This window comes from Chelon labrosus (genome assembly GCF_963514085.1).
Source record: "Chelon labrosus genome assembly, chromosome: 3".
Classification (NCBI taxonomy): Eukaryota; Metazoa; Chordata; class Actinopteri; order Mugiliformes; family Mugilidae; genus Chelon; species Chelon labrosus.
In genome coordinates, this window is record NC_140339.1 from 6,488,827 (window position 1) to 6,510,663 (window position 21,837).

At 40.4% G+C, this 21,837-nt stretch overlaps 1 protein-coding gene across 1 annotated transcript in view; it reads right to left on the minus strand.

The window, feature by feature from the left end:
* Window positions 1-21,837, minus strand: part of LOC311485367 (protein diaphanous homolog 3-like) — a 148,041-nt gene that overhangs the window by 97,609 nt on the left and 28,595 nt on the right. Inside the window, exons 13-17 of the mRNA XM_084540727.1 lie at window positions 21,653-21,771; window positions 21,496-21,560; window positions 20,437-20,541; window positions 18,175-18,507; window positions 15,447-15,561 (exon numbers count right to left, since the gene is read on the minus strand). Coding sequence (XP_084396853.1) covers window positions 15,447-15,561; window positions 18,175-18,507; window positions 20,437-20,541; window positions 21,496-21,560; window positions 21,653-21,771 — 737 coding nt within the window. The remainder of the gene's footprint in view (window positions 1-15,446; window positions 15,562-18,174; window positions 18,508-20,436; window positions 20,542-21,495; window positions 21,561-21,652; window positions 21,772-21,837) is intronic.

Consider the following 21,837-nt stretch of genomic DNA (forward strand, 5'->3'; position numbering starts at 1 on the left):
CCTCCTCCTCCTCCTCCTCCTCCACCGGAGTTGCGGGGCGTGCGAGTCCCAGTGAGACGGAGAGAGAGGGAGGATCAGAGTAATGAAGTGAGGAGCTCTGTTGTGAGTGAGCTAATCAAAGTGAACCGCGCAGGGCCACCTCTCCCTGTGATCCAGACTAGATGACCCAGGGCCATAATTAGTCTGAGACTTTCATTCTGATAGCAGCAAATTAACAGACTTCATTAGGCTTTTCTCTTCCCTCCTCCTCTATTCTTGCCATCACTAAAAGCACTCCTGTACGAGCATCTTTAAAAATATCAGTCAACCGCTCTTCATAAAGAAAACACCCAACAGAGGGAGCGAGTAAGTTTACGCACTTAAAAGTAAATTCGCAAATCTGGAGTGAAGTTACCGACCGGACATCAAAAGATTCATAATTGATTAGAAGTCTCTGTTAGTCAGTGTGTACTGGCCTGTGGGGATGAATTCAACTAGCAGCTCTATTCTCAGTGGAGTAGTGCCCTCTAAAGGCCTCCTGAAGACCTGCCAGTGGCCTCTTAATATGTGTGTATGTGCTAAAATTAGTATTTCCTGACTACTCAGTCATATCAGGTATGAACCATTATTATCTCCATTTCATTTCACTCTGACAGCACCAGTCTGATCTCAGCAGTTGTTAAGCCCACCCTAACATTTCCCAAGTCATTCAATGGATTGATGACAGCCTAAATCATTCACCTCTGAATCCATTAGCATTTCTTTTTTTTTTTCCTTCTGTTTTTCTCCCGGCGCCGTAGCAAACACGCCTGTGCCCACTCCTCCGACACTTACCCCCACCCCCAACCCCAACCCCCAACCCCCCCAAGCCCAGCCCCGCGTACACAAACCTACACGAGTGGATGAAAAATCACAGCGGAAAAATAAAGTCGCGAAAGCAAATATGCTTTTAACGAGCCCGCCCATTACTTTGCTGATATGAGAACATAAAAACACAAATTGGGACTAAATTGAAGTGCTGATGCTTGAGAAACTGAGGCAGAGAGAGAGAGGAGAGAAGAAGAAAAAAAAAACAATGGAGGAGGAGGAAAGGAAAGCAAAGGAGAAAACGAACAAGGTTAACCTATCTCAGAAAAAAAGGAAAAGCCAAAGCAAAGAATGAATGTCAATGGGAAAAATGGCATTTTAGGACAATGTCACAGATCATGTAGGTCTTGCAAAACTGTACACAGGAGCCAATTTTACAGTAACGCATTGCATAACAGGATTTGGTTGTATTATGAGTAGAATTCTAAAAATATATGAAAACAGAAGGATGGGCATTTTAAGGAGGAAAAAAATAAATTAAAAAAGACATCCATTCACCGTGTGTACGATGTGATCCGACCTTCCCTTTCACCAAGAATGAAAAGAACCTTTAATGATTATGCATTTGATGAGATCTCTCATAATGGCAGAGATTTTCTGCAGCCACATGAAAAGTCATTATGGAACTAATGGTGTTCTTGAAAATGTCAAAGCAGAAGCATAAAGAGAGCAGGAGGAAGAGGAGAGGAGAGGAGAGAGGAGCGAGCCAGACAGAGACGGAGAAAGTCCATTTGATGAGCACAGATACATACCAGGGGGAGAGCAAAACTAACTGCTCGACAGCATGAGATGGACATCCTGCTGCTACCTTCAGATACTCCGAGTGGTTCAAAACAAACTATATTTAAAGTGTCTGAAGAAACTTTAGTAGCTAATTTAATCTCGTACCCTGAACACAACTAAACTCCATGTGCCTCTGAAGGTATTTTATTTTCATCGAATTCTAACTGAGATGAATGTGGTAATTGGGAAACCCAAGTGTGAGGATAAAGCCAGAGCCCTATAAACAGGAGATAGTAGCCCTTTTGAGGAGTATGGCTTTAAAAAAAGGACCACCTACTACCCTGTTTTGATTGTTATTATTTTTTTTTGTTGTCCTTTTATCCCCACCTTCTCTAGTCCTCGATCTCTTCATAATTCCTGTCATGGTGTCCACCAACCTCCTCCAGCTCCCTTTGTCTTATTGTAATTCCAAAGCCTACAAAGTTCTCTGCACAGCTACTGCTGTAACAAGAAATACGCCCACTTTGCATTCAAGAGACCTAATAAGCGTCACCGCGTGGATATGTTAAGTGGCTCCGATTTAAAAGCAGTCCAAGGGTTATTGTAGCGGAGACTGACAGTAGAGACATGAATTTGAATGATCATGACTGTTTAATGTGTCACATCAGCCCGAGTTTGGCAAGTCACGACAAGCTGTCAAGCTCTTTACCTCCATGTGGGAGCTTTCCCCTTGATCGTGTGCACTTCTAAACCACTATACCAACCACGGGAGCTTAACTCCTCCCACACACGGCCACCATTACCCCAAATATGCTTGCAAAGACTGACAGAGCCCACACAAACATGCTTCCTTTCCAGGCCATTATATTCATATGGAAATGGGCTGTCTAATTATCTCTTACAGTATGCCAGTAGTGGGAAAAGAGCTTGTCTTTTCTTCAACTTTCTCTTTGACAGGCTACATTGATCTGGAGAGGCTGGCATCCACTGAGAACACAGACTTCATACTATGGTAAGTAATGGGGATGTCCAAAAATTTTTTTTTGTTCTCCCCTTATCCGATCATTTAATATTTAGTATCGGGGAATCTAAGTCACAATCAGAAATCTTTTAAATTATTCTTTTTTACGGCCCCCGCTGCTTCATGAATGTTTTTCCTATCTTGCAGTGTGCTACTGTATTTAGCTCATTAAACTGAACAAAATCAATCCATTGTAGGCTAGGTAAAAGTAAAAAAAAATAAAATAAATAATATATTGGCACATATCACAAAAAAAGAAAAAAAAATGACAGAGTTGGATGGTTTTAACTAAGTAAATAAACAGCTAACACACTATTTATCTTTCTAAATAGCTCTGTGGTGTAAAGCTGAATGTAACAGCTGTATGAAAGCCACACAACTCATAAACTCATTAGCAGCTATTGTGGATGTTTTGCTCTACTACTACCATGCAGGGAAACATCCGCATGCACAGTTCACAAATTGCTGTCTGGCTGCCTTCGTTTTCCAGTTGTTACCTTCGCAGATTCTCGGCTCCGCGGTGTACAGCTTAACTTTAACATTCACACTGTCACATCAAATACTAAATACTCTGCTCAGACCAGCATTATAAAATTATATAACAGATATTTTGCTACTCTCAAGCAGAAGACATTCAGGCACCCTAACGTTTTGTTTTGGTTTAGAATGGATGTGAAACAAATACAAAAGACCAGGATTGGCTACAAGCCCAATAATCAGGGCATCCCTAGTAAGTAACATTAAAAAGGGGACATTCAAATACAGATATACAGACTGGCCTGATTGGAAGGACTTCGCATTGAGAGGGGTTCAATAGGAACTCAACCGTATAGATAATTAGGTTAATAGGAAAACATCAGGACCTAAACATATTCAGCCACTTTGCGCGGGGGTGTTTGGTCTGGTCTAGGTGGGTGCTACATGTCTAAGTAACATCAACATGAATGACTGAAACGCCCAAAAGTTTCCCAGCAGAACATTGTGTTGTCACAAGATGGCCAATGTTATTTACTTCTCCTGCTAATGTACAATTATTAAGAATTATTAAGAATCAGATTAAGGCAAATTAGAATCACAGTGTTTGCACGCACCAAACCAATGCAATATTCCTACATACCTAAAGTGTGGATTTATTTAATAAGCGGTCAGCAGTTTCAAAGCAAACAATGGAGCCCTAGTTTCACAAATCCTATGTGCCATGATTGCTTTGTAACTTCTATCACGGCGCTATGTTTTCAAAGAGGCAGTGCACAGCTGGAGCCGAGACATTTTCTTCCAGTTGCGTAACATTAAATATTTTTTGGGGGCTAATAATGTATCTTGAATCCTGTACTGGCCAGGCTCGAATGGCAAGTTACCACTTCAAAGCAATATTTTAAAAATGTAGTGATTATGTACATTCATTATAGGGATATTACAAAGCTAGAGAGGATAATTACAGTAAATGACGCTTCTGAAAAACATTCTTTAACGCACTGTTTCCCACTTCAGTACAGAAACTGAACCCAATTTATGTAGCCTGTTTACATGTCTCTATAAACATGTTTTCTCTTTACACTGTAGTTTATTTCCTTCTTAATTTGGATCACATTCACTGTTTCTTTGCAAGCTGGTTGGGGACATGTACAGTAACTTAAATGATTAATGATTATTAATCGTTATTTTAGATAAACTTTACAGGGATTTATTTCTGCATGCAGCACACACATATAACACCATGTCTAAATTCAGATCTAAGGCTAGACTGCTGCTAAAGGCATAAAAATTATGTTTACCTTAATACATTAACGCCTACATCTATCACGAAAACACAAAAAGAAAAGCTATAAATGAGTTGCTAGAGCTACCGACTTTTGAAATTTTCCCCGTTTCTAACATTTGCATTTGTAGACACCATTTCTATTTCCCTGTCTGCTCGCCTCTCATCCTGCAGCACTGCATCTTTGCACAGGAGGTAGGTTATTAGCAGGTGCTTGTATCCTGAGAAGAAATGGCAAACTGATTCAGTGATCTTTGAGGGTTTTGTCTAATTGGACGTTATTTATTAGACGAAAAGAAGCCGCAGGAAAGGGCAGCTCTCTTCATGCTGTTGCTCATTTTCTGAGCACTATAGCCACAGATCTCTCGCTCTCTCTCTCTCTCTCTCCGTCCTCTCTTGATAAACAGAGAGAGATGGATGTAAAAAAGCTACCGTATTCCAGACGCCAATTAAGACTGATCTACATGGGCTATGAATGCAAGTGTAACAAAATATTTCAATATAATAACATGCAAGTTTGACAAGTGCATATATTTCTGGGAAAAGCAGAAAGACACTTGAGTGGTCAGAAATAAAACTGTATCCCCACAGCATCCAAGGCCTGCACTGTACTTCTGTTTGTAATAAGGAGGGAAGTATTATTCTCAGTTTGAATGGATACATTTGCTTATTTTAGGTTTTCACAATGAGTATCTTCCGTACATGGAACAAACCCCGAATGATTCAATCCCTTACGTGATGTGTGTGTGTGTGTGTGTGCGTATCCAAAGCCTGATAGCTCATCGTGTAACCTAAGCAGCCCCATTAATCGATCTCGTCCCATTTTAGTAGTCATACAGAGCTGAATTATTATTCCTTGTTATGAGCCGCAACAAAACTCGAGCAAAGTGAAGCACTTTTGGAAAAAAAAAAATACTAAAAAATATAATAAAACATCTTAAACTGGTGCTTAAACTTGAAAAAAGGCAACCTCACTGCAAGAGGAACAAAAAAAAACAACTAAAAACATAAAAACAGATGAGACATGAGTAGTACAGTAAAAATGGGACATGTTCCTCATAGCACTTAATTCCCACCTGCCAGTGTCTCTAAAATATCCTGTGATTTTTACCCTCTCTTTTTGCCAACACCCACAGGAAGGCCCCGGCTATACATGTTTTATGTCCATCTATTGACGCTGATGGTCTCGAAGAGCTTCTCCAGAGGCTATCTGTGAAATCACAGAATTTGCTGAAACTTCTGAGAGCTGTCTCATTTTCTCTGGTTGTCCACGAAGTACATTGGCTTGTTTGTCTTTTTTTTTTTTTGTCTCTGTTTTTGATCCTCTAAGGAAAAGAAAAAAACAAGCAGCATCTTTCACTGCCCCGCATTATCAAATGTCAGTGTTAAGAAATAAACGCTTATAGGCGTTTTATACTTTTGCGTCAATGTGACGACAGTCCAGACCTCACGCAGACCCTGACGCTGTAGCCTGACCTCCCCAGAAACGTAACTACGCGTCGCCGCAACGCAGACCCAAAGAGCTGTGATTGGTCCGCTTGGTTGTAGCGTGTTTCTGCTTTACTATTCCCGGCTGCTTCTCCAATTCTGCAATTTTCTAACTGATGGTTTTGGATCAATAAAGATGGAACAAATTGAGGAAAGGTTAACTGAGGAGGGTCGAAGATGGAAACATTTGTAATTTCGGCGAAAGTTTCAGTCGCCATTGTTGAAAGTGAAGCAGGAAGTGGAAAGAAAAATTAACCCGACTGGCAAGACAGACACAGCTCCTACTAGAGTTTGGGTGGTGTTGTTACAGAGCGAGCCAGACTGACAAGCGCACAAGTATAAATGACTCGCACCGGCTACGTGCGTAGGTTACACGTATAGGTACCGCAGAGGTGTTAAACGGCGCTTAAGTCCTAAGATATTACAAAGATTTAACCAAAGTATGTCACAATGCAAAGCGTGTAGTACAATATTTATAACAGTAGGTTTCTTTTCTGCACTGTGCCATTTCTTTATGGCTAATTACAGTCTTTGCTGCAGGATGGTAAGGGAGTTTTCCTTACATGTTAATAAATAAATCAAAATGTCCATTTAAATAATGCAAACAAGGCCACAGAATAAATCCACTTGGCTTAGATTGTAACGGCAACACATAAAACATGGGCAACAGAGGTGAAGGTAAGAGTCCTCCAGGAATCTATGGTTTTAATAGAAATATGGTCAAACGGCATAAAAAAAAAAAGTCACCTGAAAAAACTCAAAAAATACTTTCTCGATGTTTTCTGAAAGGATGAGAGAGAGAGGGGACCACTAGTGAATAGGAGCGCAATGGCGCGTGAAGATAAAGGTGTGCAATGCCATTAGAAACAGACGTGCTGCTGGTATTAATGCCAAAATAATGTTGATATAGAGGCAATTAAATTAATCTGTTTATTCATTTTCCTCCATTCATTCAAACGGGCGCCTTGACAACACAGTGAGCTCAGACACACACAAACACACCCACACACACACCCCCACCCACACACACACACCCACATCTTCAACTTCAGTTGTGAAAAGGCCATTAAAGCTTAGAGCTTTTGGCTGTGAGGACCTGAATTGACAGTACTCCAACGTTACCTAAATATATGCATTATCAATTAGGAACTCGTCCGTTGGCTTATTCTTTAATGCCACGTCATAAATCATTCAAAAAGTATCGATCAGGCGATGTAGGAAGATTGAAAATCTTAAAAGCGTTGACATTTAAACGAGGTTTATAAGAAAAACAAGAAGCGCAAAAAACTGCACTGAAGGCTCATCAGGTCACTGCCATGACATTGAAATAATTTCAGAGCAAATACCAAAGAGGGTTATTCTTCCTTAATTTCTAAAAAGAAAACCTGTTATGTCTGGCTCACCAGAGGGTTACTATCACATATGAACACATCATTTCTGAATTAAGAGTGAAAACAACTCAAGGTAGCACTGTAAGTTGAGAACAAGATATATATATATAAAAAAAAATGATACTAACCTTTTGTTTCTGTTCCAGAGCAAGCCATGCAGCCAAGCAGAAGTAAAGCGAGAGGAGAAAAGTGGAGAACAAGAAGCAGAGCAAACAAGAGAAAGAAGAATAGATGGTTAGTGAAGCATTATTTTGGACATGTTATTGTCAGCGGTGGGACAATCAAGCATTGCACTGAATAGAAAATGATGTTGCAGATCGTAGAGAGTCTGCATTAACACAAAAAATACAATTCTTATGAACTTGGATAGTTTAGGTACAGTTTACATTTCTTTCTTACATTTCAGACCTGTCAAAAGAAGACACAGCAGAGGTTCTTGTAATCACAAAAGTATTAAAAGATTAAAAGATGACTGAAGCAGACATGTTCTAGCAGTGTGGAGTGATTTGATTCAGCAGTGACACTGGTAGCGGATGATGACACTCTGTAACATAATATTACAAATAAACAGATTTCATGCATTAAAATATTAGCAAAAATGTGTGTGATTTCCAGATGTGATGTGCAGAACAGCGTTCGAAAAATGCTGCGATGAAGAATCCGAGACATTCTCTGCTGTGCTTGCAGGAGAGAAAGATGTCTTCAAACATGTAAAACATCTTTCTCATTGCCTTCGAATTCTTTGGTGTGTGTGAATATTTTCTACAAAGAAAAATGCCGCTGCCCAAGTCTGAATGTGTTTTTCAACTGAAAGTAATTCGCGAAACAAAACGCACAAATCCTGTTTGGCACATCTGCAATCATGGAAGCTGAGAAATCACTATGAAAATGGATATTTTTACAGTCGCTTCACTGTTACGGGTCAGCAGACAATTTGTTGCAATGCATTACAATAGCACAACAGATTATTCCTCTCTCAGTTCTCTCTCTTTTGAAGTTCCTTGATGAAGCTCGAAGAAGAACGACTCGCTTCTATCCTTATGGGTTCAACCCTCAGCAAATGAGACAGTAACCACAAAGATATTAAAGCCCTCAGATGTCAAAGGAGCAGATTAAAGCTCAGGGTTCAGAGGCAGAGAGTAAATCATCCTCTTTAATTTATAATCTGCTTTATATAATGATGACAATGAGATAAAACTCTCTTATGGATCTAATGACTGACTTTGGGTTACACCTCTCTATTCAACATTTCAGCACAAAAACTGTATATGTCAACTGTATAGCAACTCCTCTTTTACCAGGCTACTGTCTACACACAACACAAAAGTGTGAGCACTATTTTGTGTGTATTCGTGGGTATGAGATCATAAAAATAAAAAAATCATTCAATCCACAAACTGGGAAACTTTTGGACCTGGCATTCATTTGTGTGGATGTTACTTAGACATGTAGCACCCACCTAGACCAGACCAGGCACCCCCACCCCATAGCAATGACACTCCTTGATGGCAGCAGCCATCCCCAGCAGGAATGCAGCCTGACACAGGCACACGCACAAAAACACTTTAAGAACAACTAAAAAAAACCACGAAGAACAGCACAAGGTGTTGACCTGGCCTCCAAATTCACTAGGTCACAAACTGCTCACATATCTGTGGGATGATCCATAGAGGCCCCTCCCCTCAAAAAAAAAAAACACCATTCTGTTGCCACAGGACACCCTCAGAAGGCCCATGCCCATTCTTTGATGAGTCACAACCATTTTGGAGGCACAAGGGAGACCTATACAATATTAGGAAGGTGGTCATAATGTTAAGCCTGATTGGTGTATGTTCTCACTGTGACAGACTGGCAGCCCCTCCAGGGTGTACTCCACCTCCCACCCAATGACAGCTGGGTTATTCTCAAACATCCCAGGAACCCTCTAAGGGTGATCTTTAGTAGTCACATAGTGTGTATGCAAAGGTTTTGGCAACACTGAGTGGATTACATTTGAGCCAAATTTTAAGAAATTCCTTCAAGACGTTCTTGAGATATGGAGTTCAAGAAAAACCTCCGATGGCCACCAAACTCTGATCACTTAATCCTTGAGTCCAAGTGGGAATTCGTCCAATATTTAATTAAATCCCCTGAAGCCATTCTTGAGATGTTGCATTTGCAATAACTGGAGTGACAGGCAGATGGATGAACTACCTGAAAATGCCGTTAGGGCCTTCAGCCATGACTATCACTGGCAAGGAGGCAAAATATCTCAATTTTCTTTAGAAATTTTAATTAATCTACACTGGCTTTAAACAATCCTTATGACTTGTGTGAGCACCCTCTGATTTGTAGCTTGCAGAACACGGCATTTGAAAATAAATGTTTGAGAGACAAGTCTTTTTTTCTGTGCTTTTGAATGCTTGTGTTGGAGGTTATTGTAATTTGACCTGCTTGGTGAGAAAATGCACTTAAACACAACACGATTTATGTAAAAGTTTACAACTCCCAATATTTATGTGCATGGGAAATTGTCCCACATATGAGATTTAATCTAAATGAAATAAACTAATGTAACCTTTCAGCTATATGCTCTAGGAAAATGATAAAATCTCAGGAAGCCAGTACGAAGAGGGCCGTGCGTGCCTGGAGTTGTAATGTTATGAACTGACCGGCCTCTCACTGGGATAGGACAGAGGAAGAAGCTGAAAACAGATTAAATTCTAACAAGAGTCAAAAGAAAAGAGAAGAATGCCTGCGTGTCCATCTGATGTAAGGTGGGCTTTTGATGGGGCAGTTATTTTATGGCAAGAGGAGTAGACAGCAAAATATAAATCTGGGTTCACTAACTATATAAAAGCAGCTTTAAATCCAGTATATTTAAGTCTCTTGCCTTGGTAACAGGCTTGAAAAGACTGTTTGATTTGTCAGTAGACACTTTTCGACAAGCACAAGTACTAGTGGCTCTATTAAACCTACATTCTTTCCCTCAGGAATTTAAAATCTCTGCTACCACTTGAGTGAAAAAAAAAAATAAATGCTCCAACTGTTCCTTCCAATTTGCCTGAAATGGCTCGTCTCACAAAGGTTAGCATGAGGAGCAGTGGTGAGCTGGCTGAGTTTCTGACATTCCATCCACTATACACAGACCCACTCCACACCTCCTATTTTTCTGGCTTTGAAAAGTTGAGGGGAAGTTTTTATTATTTTGTGAACGCAAGCAGAGGCAGACTAGAGAGAGACTAGTCTTCGGCTATTTCATCTAACACGAGGCAAGCTGTCCACTTGCATGAACAGGCTCCTGCTGAACAGCAGCTGCGTTATAAGAGAGAACCGACAGGGAAGAAGAAATAGAAAGATACACAAAAGAACAGCAGGGCGGATTTGGCTTTCCTGTCTTAGCAGCTAGTTCAGGAGCGATTAAAAGCGACTCCACGTAAAATTAGGAAGGTTTGGAAGGTTTTCATGTGCAAAAATAATGATATAATGTATATTAGGAGTGGCGGCACAGTGGCGTGGTGGTTAGCACTGATGCCTCACAGCAATAAGGTCCGAATCCATAGAGTTTGCATGTTCTCCCTGTGTCTGCATGGGTTCCCACTGTCCAGAGACATGCTCGTTAGGTTAATTGGTGATTCTAAATTGGCCGTAGGTGTGCATGTGAGTGTGAATGGTTGTCTGTGTTTTAAATTCCTGTGTTAGCCCTGTGACAGATTGGCAGCCTGTCCAGGGTGTACGCCGCCTCTCGGCTGATTACAGCTGGGATAGACTCCATTCCCCCCGACAGGTAAAGCAGTCGCAGAAGTTGAATGAATGGATGAATGAATGTATATTAGTAGTAATATGCATCCTGAGCAATCTGACTGCAACTAATCAGCTTATTCATTCATGTAGAAAAAACACAATGATCCCCTTCGATTCATTAGAAATAAGAGTATTTTAAAGTATTTTGTCCTTGTAGCTGTTAACTAAATAATACATAAATCTGAACAAGAACTAAGAAGTTAAATTACTGAATATGAGGTTATGTGTAAATCCCTCATGAAAAATGTATCAGCATGTGGTTAGTTGGTGACGTGCTCATGTTGATGTATACAAACAGCGCAAACTTAATGGCTTTAATTAGCTTTACTGCTTTAGATTTTCTTTTAGAGACATTAATCTACATATGTGTGTTTCCAGTAAGTGAGACAGACTTCATTATGATCTGTTATCATGTATGTTGTGTGTGTGCCCCCGTGCTATCACTCAGGAATCCTTGGTCTGAACAGGGCTTCATATCAAACCTTTTATTTGTCCTCACTTCTTTTACTAGTAAAGCTCTGTGTTGTATGTGACTTAACCATGTCTCTTATTTATAGCCTCTGATAACTGTTGCTTTATCCGGTTAGAATGACCAAGGTTACTGGCAGTAGATCATATCCGCGGTAGCTAATTAAAAGTATTTTCTTAATGGCTAAACTGAAAGGTTTCTCTGGTGGTTAATTTCCAAGCCAATTACACAACTTAATGAGATTCGATAAGTTATTAAAAAGAATTCGGATTTGATAAAATGCTGTCAAAACCACAGCACTACCCTACATGTACACTACATTGCATGGAGGAAAAGCCTCATTGCTCTAACCTCTATATAAAAGTCTATTGAACCTCTGTCCACATCAATTATCACTGATAGGTACGGCAGGATGTGGTATTCTGCACATGACCACAGTTGGTTATGAATGAGGATTGCATTGTATTTAACTCTACAGAATGGAATTGCGATGTTCACCAATTAGGCATAACATTAGGACCACCTTCCTAATATTGTGTAGGTCTCCCTTGTGGCTCCAGAAGAGTTGTGATGTATCAGAGAATGGACATGGGCCTTCTGAGGGTGTCCTGTGGTGTCTGGCAACAGAATGGTGTTAGTGGGGGCCTTTGAGGGGAGGGGCCTCTGTGGATCATCCCACAGATACTTGATCAGTTTGGGATCTAGTGAATTTGGAGGCCAGGTCAACACCTTGTGCTGTTCTTCATGTTTTTTGAGTTGTTCCCAAAGCGTTTTTGTGTGTGTGCCTGTGTCAGGCTGCATTCCTGCATCAAGGAGTGTCATTGCTATGGGGTGGGGGTGCCTGGTCTGGTCTAGGTGGGTGCTACATGTCTAAGTAACTTCCACATGAATGAATGCCAGGTCCAAAGGTTTCCCAGCAGAACAGTGAATTGTCAAAAGACGGTCAATGTTAACGACTTCTCCTGTCAGTGGTCATAATGTTGTGGCTAAAGTGGTGTCATTCCCCAGCTAAAAATCCACCATCTGTCATAGTGCAGGTCCCTGTGCAGTCTCTACAAATAAACTGTCAACATACTGAATCACAGTTGACAAATCCACATTGATAATGAATTATCTTTCACAGGTTCATCTCATTTTTATTATTTGTATTGTGACCCACTAGAACAACCTTAGCACGGTTAAATGTTTTTCCTATATTAAATCCTAATCGGAAGTTTTATGGTTAAATTGCATTATTGCTTGCATTACTACAATATTTAACAGCGATTTCCCTGTGCATGTTCGAAGAGCATGCTTAACACTCATCTATCAGGTCAGCAGATATGAAAATCACTAATGACTCCAAACAGTGTTTAGAATCATTTGAAGTACGGTCGACCTCTGATCCATATTGTTTTATTTAACCATGAAAGAAAACAAGATGTAAGGCTGCCGAGAGGGCGATCATTAAATGATTTTTAAAAAATAAATAGCTGTGCAGAGAACATTTAGCTTACCTTAGGTGCACAGAACAGAAATGTGTTATATAGAAACCTAGTGAATTCCTGCCACAACTAAAGGCGGTGGTAAATTAAAAGGTTGGAAGATCATGTTGGGTTTTATGAATGGGTAGTTTCCATGAAAAGTCTACATATTTGTTAATGCACGCTTTCATTTTTTACACTTTGCTTATTAATGTGCAGCTATTTCATGCACTCGTCATACATGTGTAAATTTTTCCTCCTTTCATACAGTTTCTATACGTTTTCTATTGTCAACGACCGCCGAGAATTCCTTGTATGTGCGAACATACGTGGCAATAAAGACGAGTCTTATTCTGACTGGGTACTGAGTAATTAATCATACAGTATAACGTGAATGTTATAAGGTAAACAAAGAGTTGTTTACCTCTTGTTCTTAAAGAGAGCACAGAAAGCTTCCACCTTGTGTAAAAAACTCTTGGAACATGACCTTCTTTATGCCTAAAGGATAAATCAATATCCACAAGCAAACGCAGAATTTATTAAATTACTTTTTTTTTTTACCCATCTAACATGCAAATAGCCTGCCTCCTGGGCTTAACGATTGCTCTTTTTCACTACAGACATAACCTAACTCACATAAGAGTGACATCCTCTCACTGTTTTGACACTAACTGCTATTATCTTATTATTTCATTTAGTTTGACCTAAAAATTCTTGCTCAAAAGAAACATGCACATATATTGCAGTATGCTGAGTGACATACGAAAAAGTGGGACTGGAAACACATTCCACTTCGAACATAGGTACGCAATTTATACTACTTATACTACTTACTACTTATGAATTAATTTGAGTTTTGCTCCCCCAAATGTAGACCTATAAATTTAACTGAATCTTTCTTTAATAAAGTCTTATTTCTCTTTAGACTTGTCAAGGCCTTTATGGTGGTCTAAAAATCAGTTCAGGGTCCCAATCCAGACTCGATAGTTTGTGTACAGCTGCAGCACGAGGCACAAACATCACGAAAGAATACGGAAGTTTCAAGCAATATGAATGAATATTTAATGAGGAAAACTGAGTGAATACTGTTTCACAGTGTGTGCTTTTTAATGTTTAATGCTGATCCAGATGCTGCTGCTCTTAAGTGAGATGAAACACGGTGCTACACGGCTGTGTTAATAAGAAGACAAGCCTGCATGCACACATGGATACAAGTTCACTGACTGACACACAGCAGCGGCAGCGGCTGGGGTACGGCAGAACAACCTACCAGTCATGAGGCTCCTACAGCCTCCGCTGGGACTGGAAGAAACCGGGAGGAAAACAACTGAGAGAATGGATTCAAATCATGTGAAAGGTTTGATTTTTGTCAAACGTTTCATGCATTTCTCGCCAAATCTAAAATGCATTACCCATGAGCAGTAACAAACCAGGCAGCCTGAACACTGCAGAGCAGCAGTGCGTTTACGTGCTTCCTCAAAAGATGAGAAGTGTGTTTCATGATTACTATAAAAAAATAAAAAAATATGTGAACTTGAGCAGGCTCTGGGTCGTTACCCTTACAGAACGGTATTATTGCCTACTAGTGGACATCCTTCGTTTGCCCTCCCCAGAGAACACCTGTTTGACTGTCTGTCTGCCTGTTCGCAGTTTAGATCCGCCTTCATTATTCAGCACCTTGACAGTTTGGAACTAGGGTGCACTGGTGTATAGTGGGGGGCTCGAGTGCCTTGAGAGGAGAGGCATAAAGTTGTGACAGGCAGATAACACCTGGATGAATAATTCAGATTGGCGTAAGATTGCCGAGGCGGTGACAAGACAAGAAAGAAAACACAGGACATGTGAATAAATCATCAGTGAAGGGACTAATAGACCAAGCGCAGGAGAAGAAAAAAAAGTGATAACATCTTCTGCTACCTCCTGCTCTAGCTTTAATCATTCCAACAACCTTGTATATCGATATGTACAAGATCTTGCCAGCCATAATAACGTGCGATGTAGCTCTGTGGTGTTTTATTATGCAGCATTAGCACAAGAAACAGTGCACCAACATCCAAAACAGCATGACTGCTTGATTCACCACGGCCTGCTGATTGTTAACTGGTAGTGCCAAAGTCACTAAAACTACACATGAAGACTATTTGGAAAGAAAATGGGCGTTATTTAAATATGGCTGTTTATCAGTTCGTTATGATTTTCATATTGAGGAACCTTGTCATTCTCACTTTTAGACAGAAATCTAGGGCAGGCAGATGGACCAATATGCCAGGTAGAAGGGGGAAAAGTAACCACTGTGTCTAAACATATTGTAAATAATTATCTATAGAGGAGCAGAAGTGTTTGGAAATGGTCTGAAAATGTGTTTCTATAAAAGTAAAACCCACAGAAACAACAGTGAAATGAAAGGCGGTATCCGCATTTTCGGCGACAACCGGTGCTTCTCAGAATAAGTGAAACAGCCTGACATTAGATAAGTATATGGAAATGTAATCAAGAGTCTAACCTGTTCTTTGTGAGCCAAAAGTACTTGCAACTCTGTGGAGCAAATCTGGTTTTGCGTACTGGTCCTCGTCAGCTACCACCCAGAAACAACTCTCTGACATTTCCTGGGGACGAATCTAAAAGGGGGAAAAAAAAAAAAACACACACACACACACATCCGCAGTTCAGCAATTTTAGTTGCAGATAAGATAAGATAATCTTTTATTTATCCCATAGTGGGGAAATTTGCAGAGTTGCAGCAGCAGACCTTTTAAGGACAGCGCACACAGGAAATAAAAAGAAGTAAGCATTATATAAGTTTAAATATACATATAAATAGTTATATAATACAGTTACAGCTAATGTAGAACGTTGTTACAAACTATTAAGGCTACACAGGTTAGCGTATTAAAGGATTATTATCTTATCAAAGCTACAAAGAAAAATGACAAGGAGAACAGGATTAATGTCATAAAACGTCCAGAAACACAAAGAGAAAATTTGGTGTTTTTTTTTTGCATCTGTTCAGATTTTTGATGCACATTACAGACCATCTGAAATGTATCAAGTCAAATCTGCATGTAGATGCATATAAGATATTAAGAAAAGCGACAAAAAAAATAAATAAATAAATAAAACATCTGTAAAAGAATCTGCGCTGACAACAAAATCATTTAAGCAGTATTTTCCAAATGAACAGAACTCCAATCTGCAAAGGCTGCCAGCGCTGTACATAGTCCCAGAAAGTCAGCACCCAAACTGTGCACATTTTTGTGCCAGACATCATACTGAAAGTTGTCACTAGGGTCACCGGAGCTGACCCCTAAAGTATATATACAGTTCTGTGGGCTTTATGGACCAAAATAAGACTAAAATGCTTGTGAGCATTGGACTTAGAGGTGCAGTGGTGTCAGGTGAAATATGACACTAGCGAGATGCATGCAGCATCTACCAGACCGTATAAGCTGACAGGTGTTTGCTAACCCAGTACAGTTGTTATTAATAAAGCGTCAAACCAATAACATGTCAACGAATTGCTGCTTCTAGGTTGTGTGCAGGCAACAGTTGGAAGTTTGAGAATCTTATCATGGAAGAAGTTTTGCAACAGCTTTGCCCCAAACATAACCATATGTGTACAGCTGTACCATAAGACAGGTCCTCCTCGTGTCCTGCTAAAAGGTTCACTTGAAATCTCCAGCATATGGTTTAGTTTGCTGAACACCTGTACTGATGTAAACCTGAGATTAAATAATTAATCAAGCCGCAAACTAACATCGCTTGTGCTGTGAACTAACATTGCTCTGCAGAGAACAACATCTGTACTGGGACCGCTGAGGCTGCTCTGACAATAGCATCTGATCATCTGTTATTTTCAATTATTACTGGCTTGGCACTAACGTAAGAAGCTGTTGTTTAATTCTTAGAAAAACATCTGTACTGTTCAGTTGCTGCCAATGAACATCAGGAACAAACGAGGGAGCGGAGAAAATATACCTGGCCTGAATGTTTCTCTAGTTTAAAAGTTTTTCTTAAACTAAAATTCAAGAAAAAACATCTTATTCTCTCTCTTTATAGTGTAGATCACTAGAACCACATAGAAATATGTGATATGACCAGTTATTAGAAACATGCAATTACATTATTGACACCAATCAGGCATAACATTATGACCACCTTCCTAATATTGTGTAGGTCTCCCTTGTGCCTCCAAAATAGTTGTGACTCATCAGAGAATGGACATGGACCTTCTGAGGGTGTCCTGTGGTGTCTGGCAACAGAGTGTTGTTAGTGGGGGGCCTTTGGGTCCTATGGGTTGACAGGAGGGGCCTCTGTGGATCATCCCACAGATACTTGATCAGTTTGGGATCTAGTGAATTTGGAGGCCAGGTCAATACCTTGTGCTGTTCTTCATGTTTATTTGAGTTGTTCCTAAAGCGTTTTTGTGTGTGTGTGTGCCTGTGCCAGGCTGCATCCAACTGAGGATGGCTGCTGCCATCAAGGAGTGCCATTGCTATGGGGTGGGGGTGCCTGGTCTGGGCCAGGTGGGTGCTACATGTCTAACAGGGTTCCCACTCCTAACCTGAAATTATTTTCCAGGACTTTTCCAGGACATTTTCAGCTGCTACAGAGACAAGTCATAATGTCATACACTAATACATTCCCCTGTCCCGCTCATTCTTTGGAATGATACTAGCGACACTGGCACTTTTCAACTTACCGTAGTCCCGAGTTTTGTCTCTAGGCGCAGGGTCTGAAAAGCCGCTAAAGCCAGAAATTCTCTGCTAAAGCTAGTGACAAAATCAAATTTTTTATTTGCTGGTAGTGTCACGTGGGGCGCTGCACTGGCTAGAGGCAGAGAAACTCTGTGCCTTATGTTGCCCAGAAGACATGCATGCGCATAACATTTAACCCGTTTGCATTTGGTCAGAAGGCAGGGGGAGGATAAATAATTTTCCAGGATAACTTAATAATTTCCAGGACATTTGACCTTTTTTCTATTTTTCCATATGTTTTCCATGACTGGAAAATTGGTCAATCATTTTCCAGGTTTTCCAGGTTTTCCAGGATGCGTGGGAACCCTGTCTAAGTAACATCCACATGAATGAATGAATGCCAGGTCTAGAAGTTTCCCAGCAGAACACTGAACTGTCACAAGATGGTCAGTGTTATTTACTTCTCCTGTCAGTGGTCATAATGTTGTGGCTGATAGGTGCATGTTAAGCCTGTGTAAGAATAAAGGAGTGTCTCACCTTGGACCAGTTGAGGCGCTTCATGGAAGTCTCAGGCTTAAATTCCTTCTTTGGCCTGAGGCCATATGGCAGAGCACGGTGGGTCGGGGAACCAAGACCACCCCCAAACCCAGGAGGTGGTGGAGGGGGGGCACCAAATGGAGGAGGCATCCCGGGTGGAGGAGGTATGGCAGCATAGCCAGGTAAGGGAGGCGGAGGAGGGGGAGGAGGGGGAGCAGGCATCCCGGGTGGTGGTGGTGGTGGTGGAGGGGCCGGAGACCCAGCTGGTAATGATGGGGAGGACAACGCTTGTCCAGCATGGGGAGAGGTCAGACCCACGGGTACAGCTCCAAACTGAACAGGCAGAGAATCACACAAGATGTGAAGCCGCGTTCATACCTTGAGACTGGAGTCTTTATCTTTGGTAAAATTAAATAAATTTTCTTATAACAACAACAACATTGTCATTTAAATGCCCAAGACAAAGACAGAGCTCTTTTGGTTCCTGATTAAACTGATGTTATTTATTTTTTTTTATAAAGTAACCAAATATCAATCACCAAATCCCAGAGACTTTAACTTAAGACTCAGCTCCACAATTATTCACTTCTTACTCCAAAATCCAAAAATTCATTTAAGAGACATACTGGGGCAGTTTATTCTTGTTCTTGGTCTCTTTGAGGAATACACTCATAACAAAAAACACCCACTGCTCTCCTTAAATGTACCATCCCGCAACAATTATAGTTGTACAAGAGCATGAGTGTCCTGAAAAAAAAAAACAGTACTTTAAAGTGAACCAAATAATATTTGCTTTAATTTTAAAGTCTAAATGAAGATGGTTTTAATGTGAAAGGATAATTTAGCACAGCTTCAATATTCGGGTAAGCCTATTTATGAATGCTTTATCTTTGGCACTAGTGCAAGCACTCTTCATGATCTTAATTTAATTATTGAATAAAATATCAAATATTCTACTTCCTTCACTCAAGTTGCTTTAACAAACATTTTAGTTTCAAAGCTTTTATGAAAGCCTACGCAGCTTTAAATCTTTGTTCTTTCATAATTCAGCGGTCACATTTTTTTTTTCCTCAGATGTTACTTAAAGACTTTCATTTACCTGAGCAGAAGATTAGAAGGAGTAGTGCTAAAGAAACCTTTCCCCAAACAAATACAATAAAAAGTGCATTCACACGTCGAGGGGAAAAAAAAAAAGAAAAACGACCGAGACCGAGACCGAGGAGAAAAAATGGAAGCAGACAAACTACAGCATCTGCCAAACGTGCAGAGCACACAGTATGCTTTCCCGTCTAATACCACTGTGCTACGGATAACCGAGGCGTGTTCTCTCAACCATCCAGCAAAGGCCAAACGCTCAGAAACAGTCCAGATTCGTTCAGAATATACCCAGTGATTTTATTTTTTTTTTTCTCCCCTCTCTCTCTCCAAAGCTGAAAATCAAATGTTATAACCGGGCCTACAAGCTTTGTAAATTGTATCATACAGAGCAAATGGCTTATTGATCCATGCACCAGTTTTGGATTAAAGACACACACTAAAAGGTCAACCCTGAGCCTTTACTCTGCCACTGCCTCTACAGGGAAGAACACCATTGCTGAATTAACAAGTGTGCAAGAGTGTTGGTGAGAGTAAGACTGACACAGACAAAGACAGACAATGTGCGTGCGTGTGTGTGTACCTGCACTGGCCATTCGAAAGGTACTATTTGAGTATTCATTCTGTGTTTGCGCTTTCAAATTGAAAAATTATCAGGAAAATAAAAAGGAAGTTCTCTTTCCCTTTCTGAGTGTTTAGTTATCTTGCAGTGCCAGGATGTGGGAGCAAGTCTCTGGAGTGTTGGGAGGTGGGGAGGAGGAGGGGGAGGGGGTTGTGTGTGTGTGTATGTGTGTTGAACAGAGCCCCAGCAGTGAGGCTGAAGGGGTTGTCAGAATAAATTGCTTTTAGAACAATTTCCTCTTATGGGATAGAGATCAGAGAATTAGAAATGGCCAACATGGAGGACCGGTCAGTGTTCTCATTAGACTTAGTGTCAGCTAGCCGGTAGAGCAGCCTCCATGTCAAAGCAAACTGCAGGCTCCAGTGGATAAACTCCCCCACCACCCCCATTCACATCCCAAACCTCAAAAATAACAAGAACATCTACTAATGGAAAGTAAAATATAAAGTAAAATACAAATTTTAGAGTGTGTTTTATTGAAATTGCATATATTCTCATCTTCTCACATCCCACCAAGAATTAGACAACTTAAAATGTAGACCGACCTGAGACCTGAAGGCCTGTAGCTCTGCTTGGAGTTCAGTTATTTTTTCTTCACACTTCACCAGCTGAGCTTGTGCCTCCTGTCTGCTTAGATACTCCTCATCAAACTACAAACAGAAACACAATATCCTGATTAATTGCACAAGCACACAATCATAGAAAGCGCTCGAGACCATGAACTAACTCACAGGTTAAAAGTGTCTAAATTTGTTGTGTTATACACGGCTGACATTAATTTTACATCGATAACCTTCGTCTTACCGACTGAATTTCAACCTTTTGTGCACTCATTACTAAGTACAATGCACACTCATACCAATCAAGTGAGTTAATGCCTCTAATCAGGATGCACAACCTGCTGCGGAGTTCAATTAATGACAGCGGCCAATCAGGTTGATCTCAAGTATTGTATAAGAATGTGCCTTTCTGCGTTCGTGTGCGTGTGTGCGCGCTGCAATTTGCGCACTCATTACTAAGTGCAATACACACATACCAATCAGTGAGTTCATGCTTCTAATCAGGATCTACAACCTGGTGGGGAGTTCAATTAATGACAACAGCCAATTCATTTGTTCTCAAGTATTGTAGAAGAATGTGTGTGACATCTGTGTGCTACAATGACAAATACTAAATGAGCGTACTTTTTGTACTTCTTGTACTTATACAGCAAGATCCACTTGTAAGCTAATATTCATGTGCAATGATCATAAAAACGAGCACCTTAATACAGTAGCTCAAACTAAAACAGATATTAAAAATGTGGAGAAGAAAAAAACAAAAAAAAATAAAAGAATATATTTTGCTTCCACATTTTAAACTCTAATTATTATTCTATATTAATTTCATATCCTGCAAAACACTGGTAACTAATGACTCCAATTTTACACTGTGTTTGTAGTGTTTATGACCTTGAGTTATTTTAATAAGCCAGGAGTAGTCAGTGTTGTGCTTATTAACCAAAATGTGTTATACAACAAACTAGTAAAAATGCCATTATGCCATGTTTTTGCTTTGACTCAGTGGATGTGCAGTAGAATTGAAAACAGCATTTCAATACTTGCCTTCTGTGCCAGTTCCGAAGCTCTCTGTTCATACTCATCTATTCGAGCTTTATCCACACACACCTCTGAAAACAAATAAACAGGGTTATCTGTGAATTACCGGCGCTACTTCGTGAAATCTTTAACGCGAATAAGCTGCCAGGAGCGCGCTGCTTGCCTAAGAGGTGGCTGAAGTCGACGTCAAGGCGCTTGCGGTAGCTGAAGTCTGGGTCAGTGCCACTGCGGTGGAGCACGATTTGAGAAACGCACTCCTCGATGATCTTAAAGTACTGAGGCCTGGGAGTCGAGATAAGTGTGACGAGAAAGTCCAGACAGGAGAGAGTGAGGAAATGAAAAAAGATT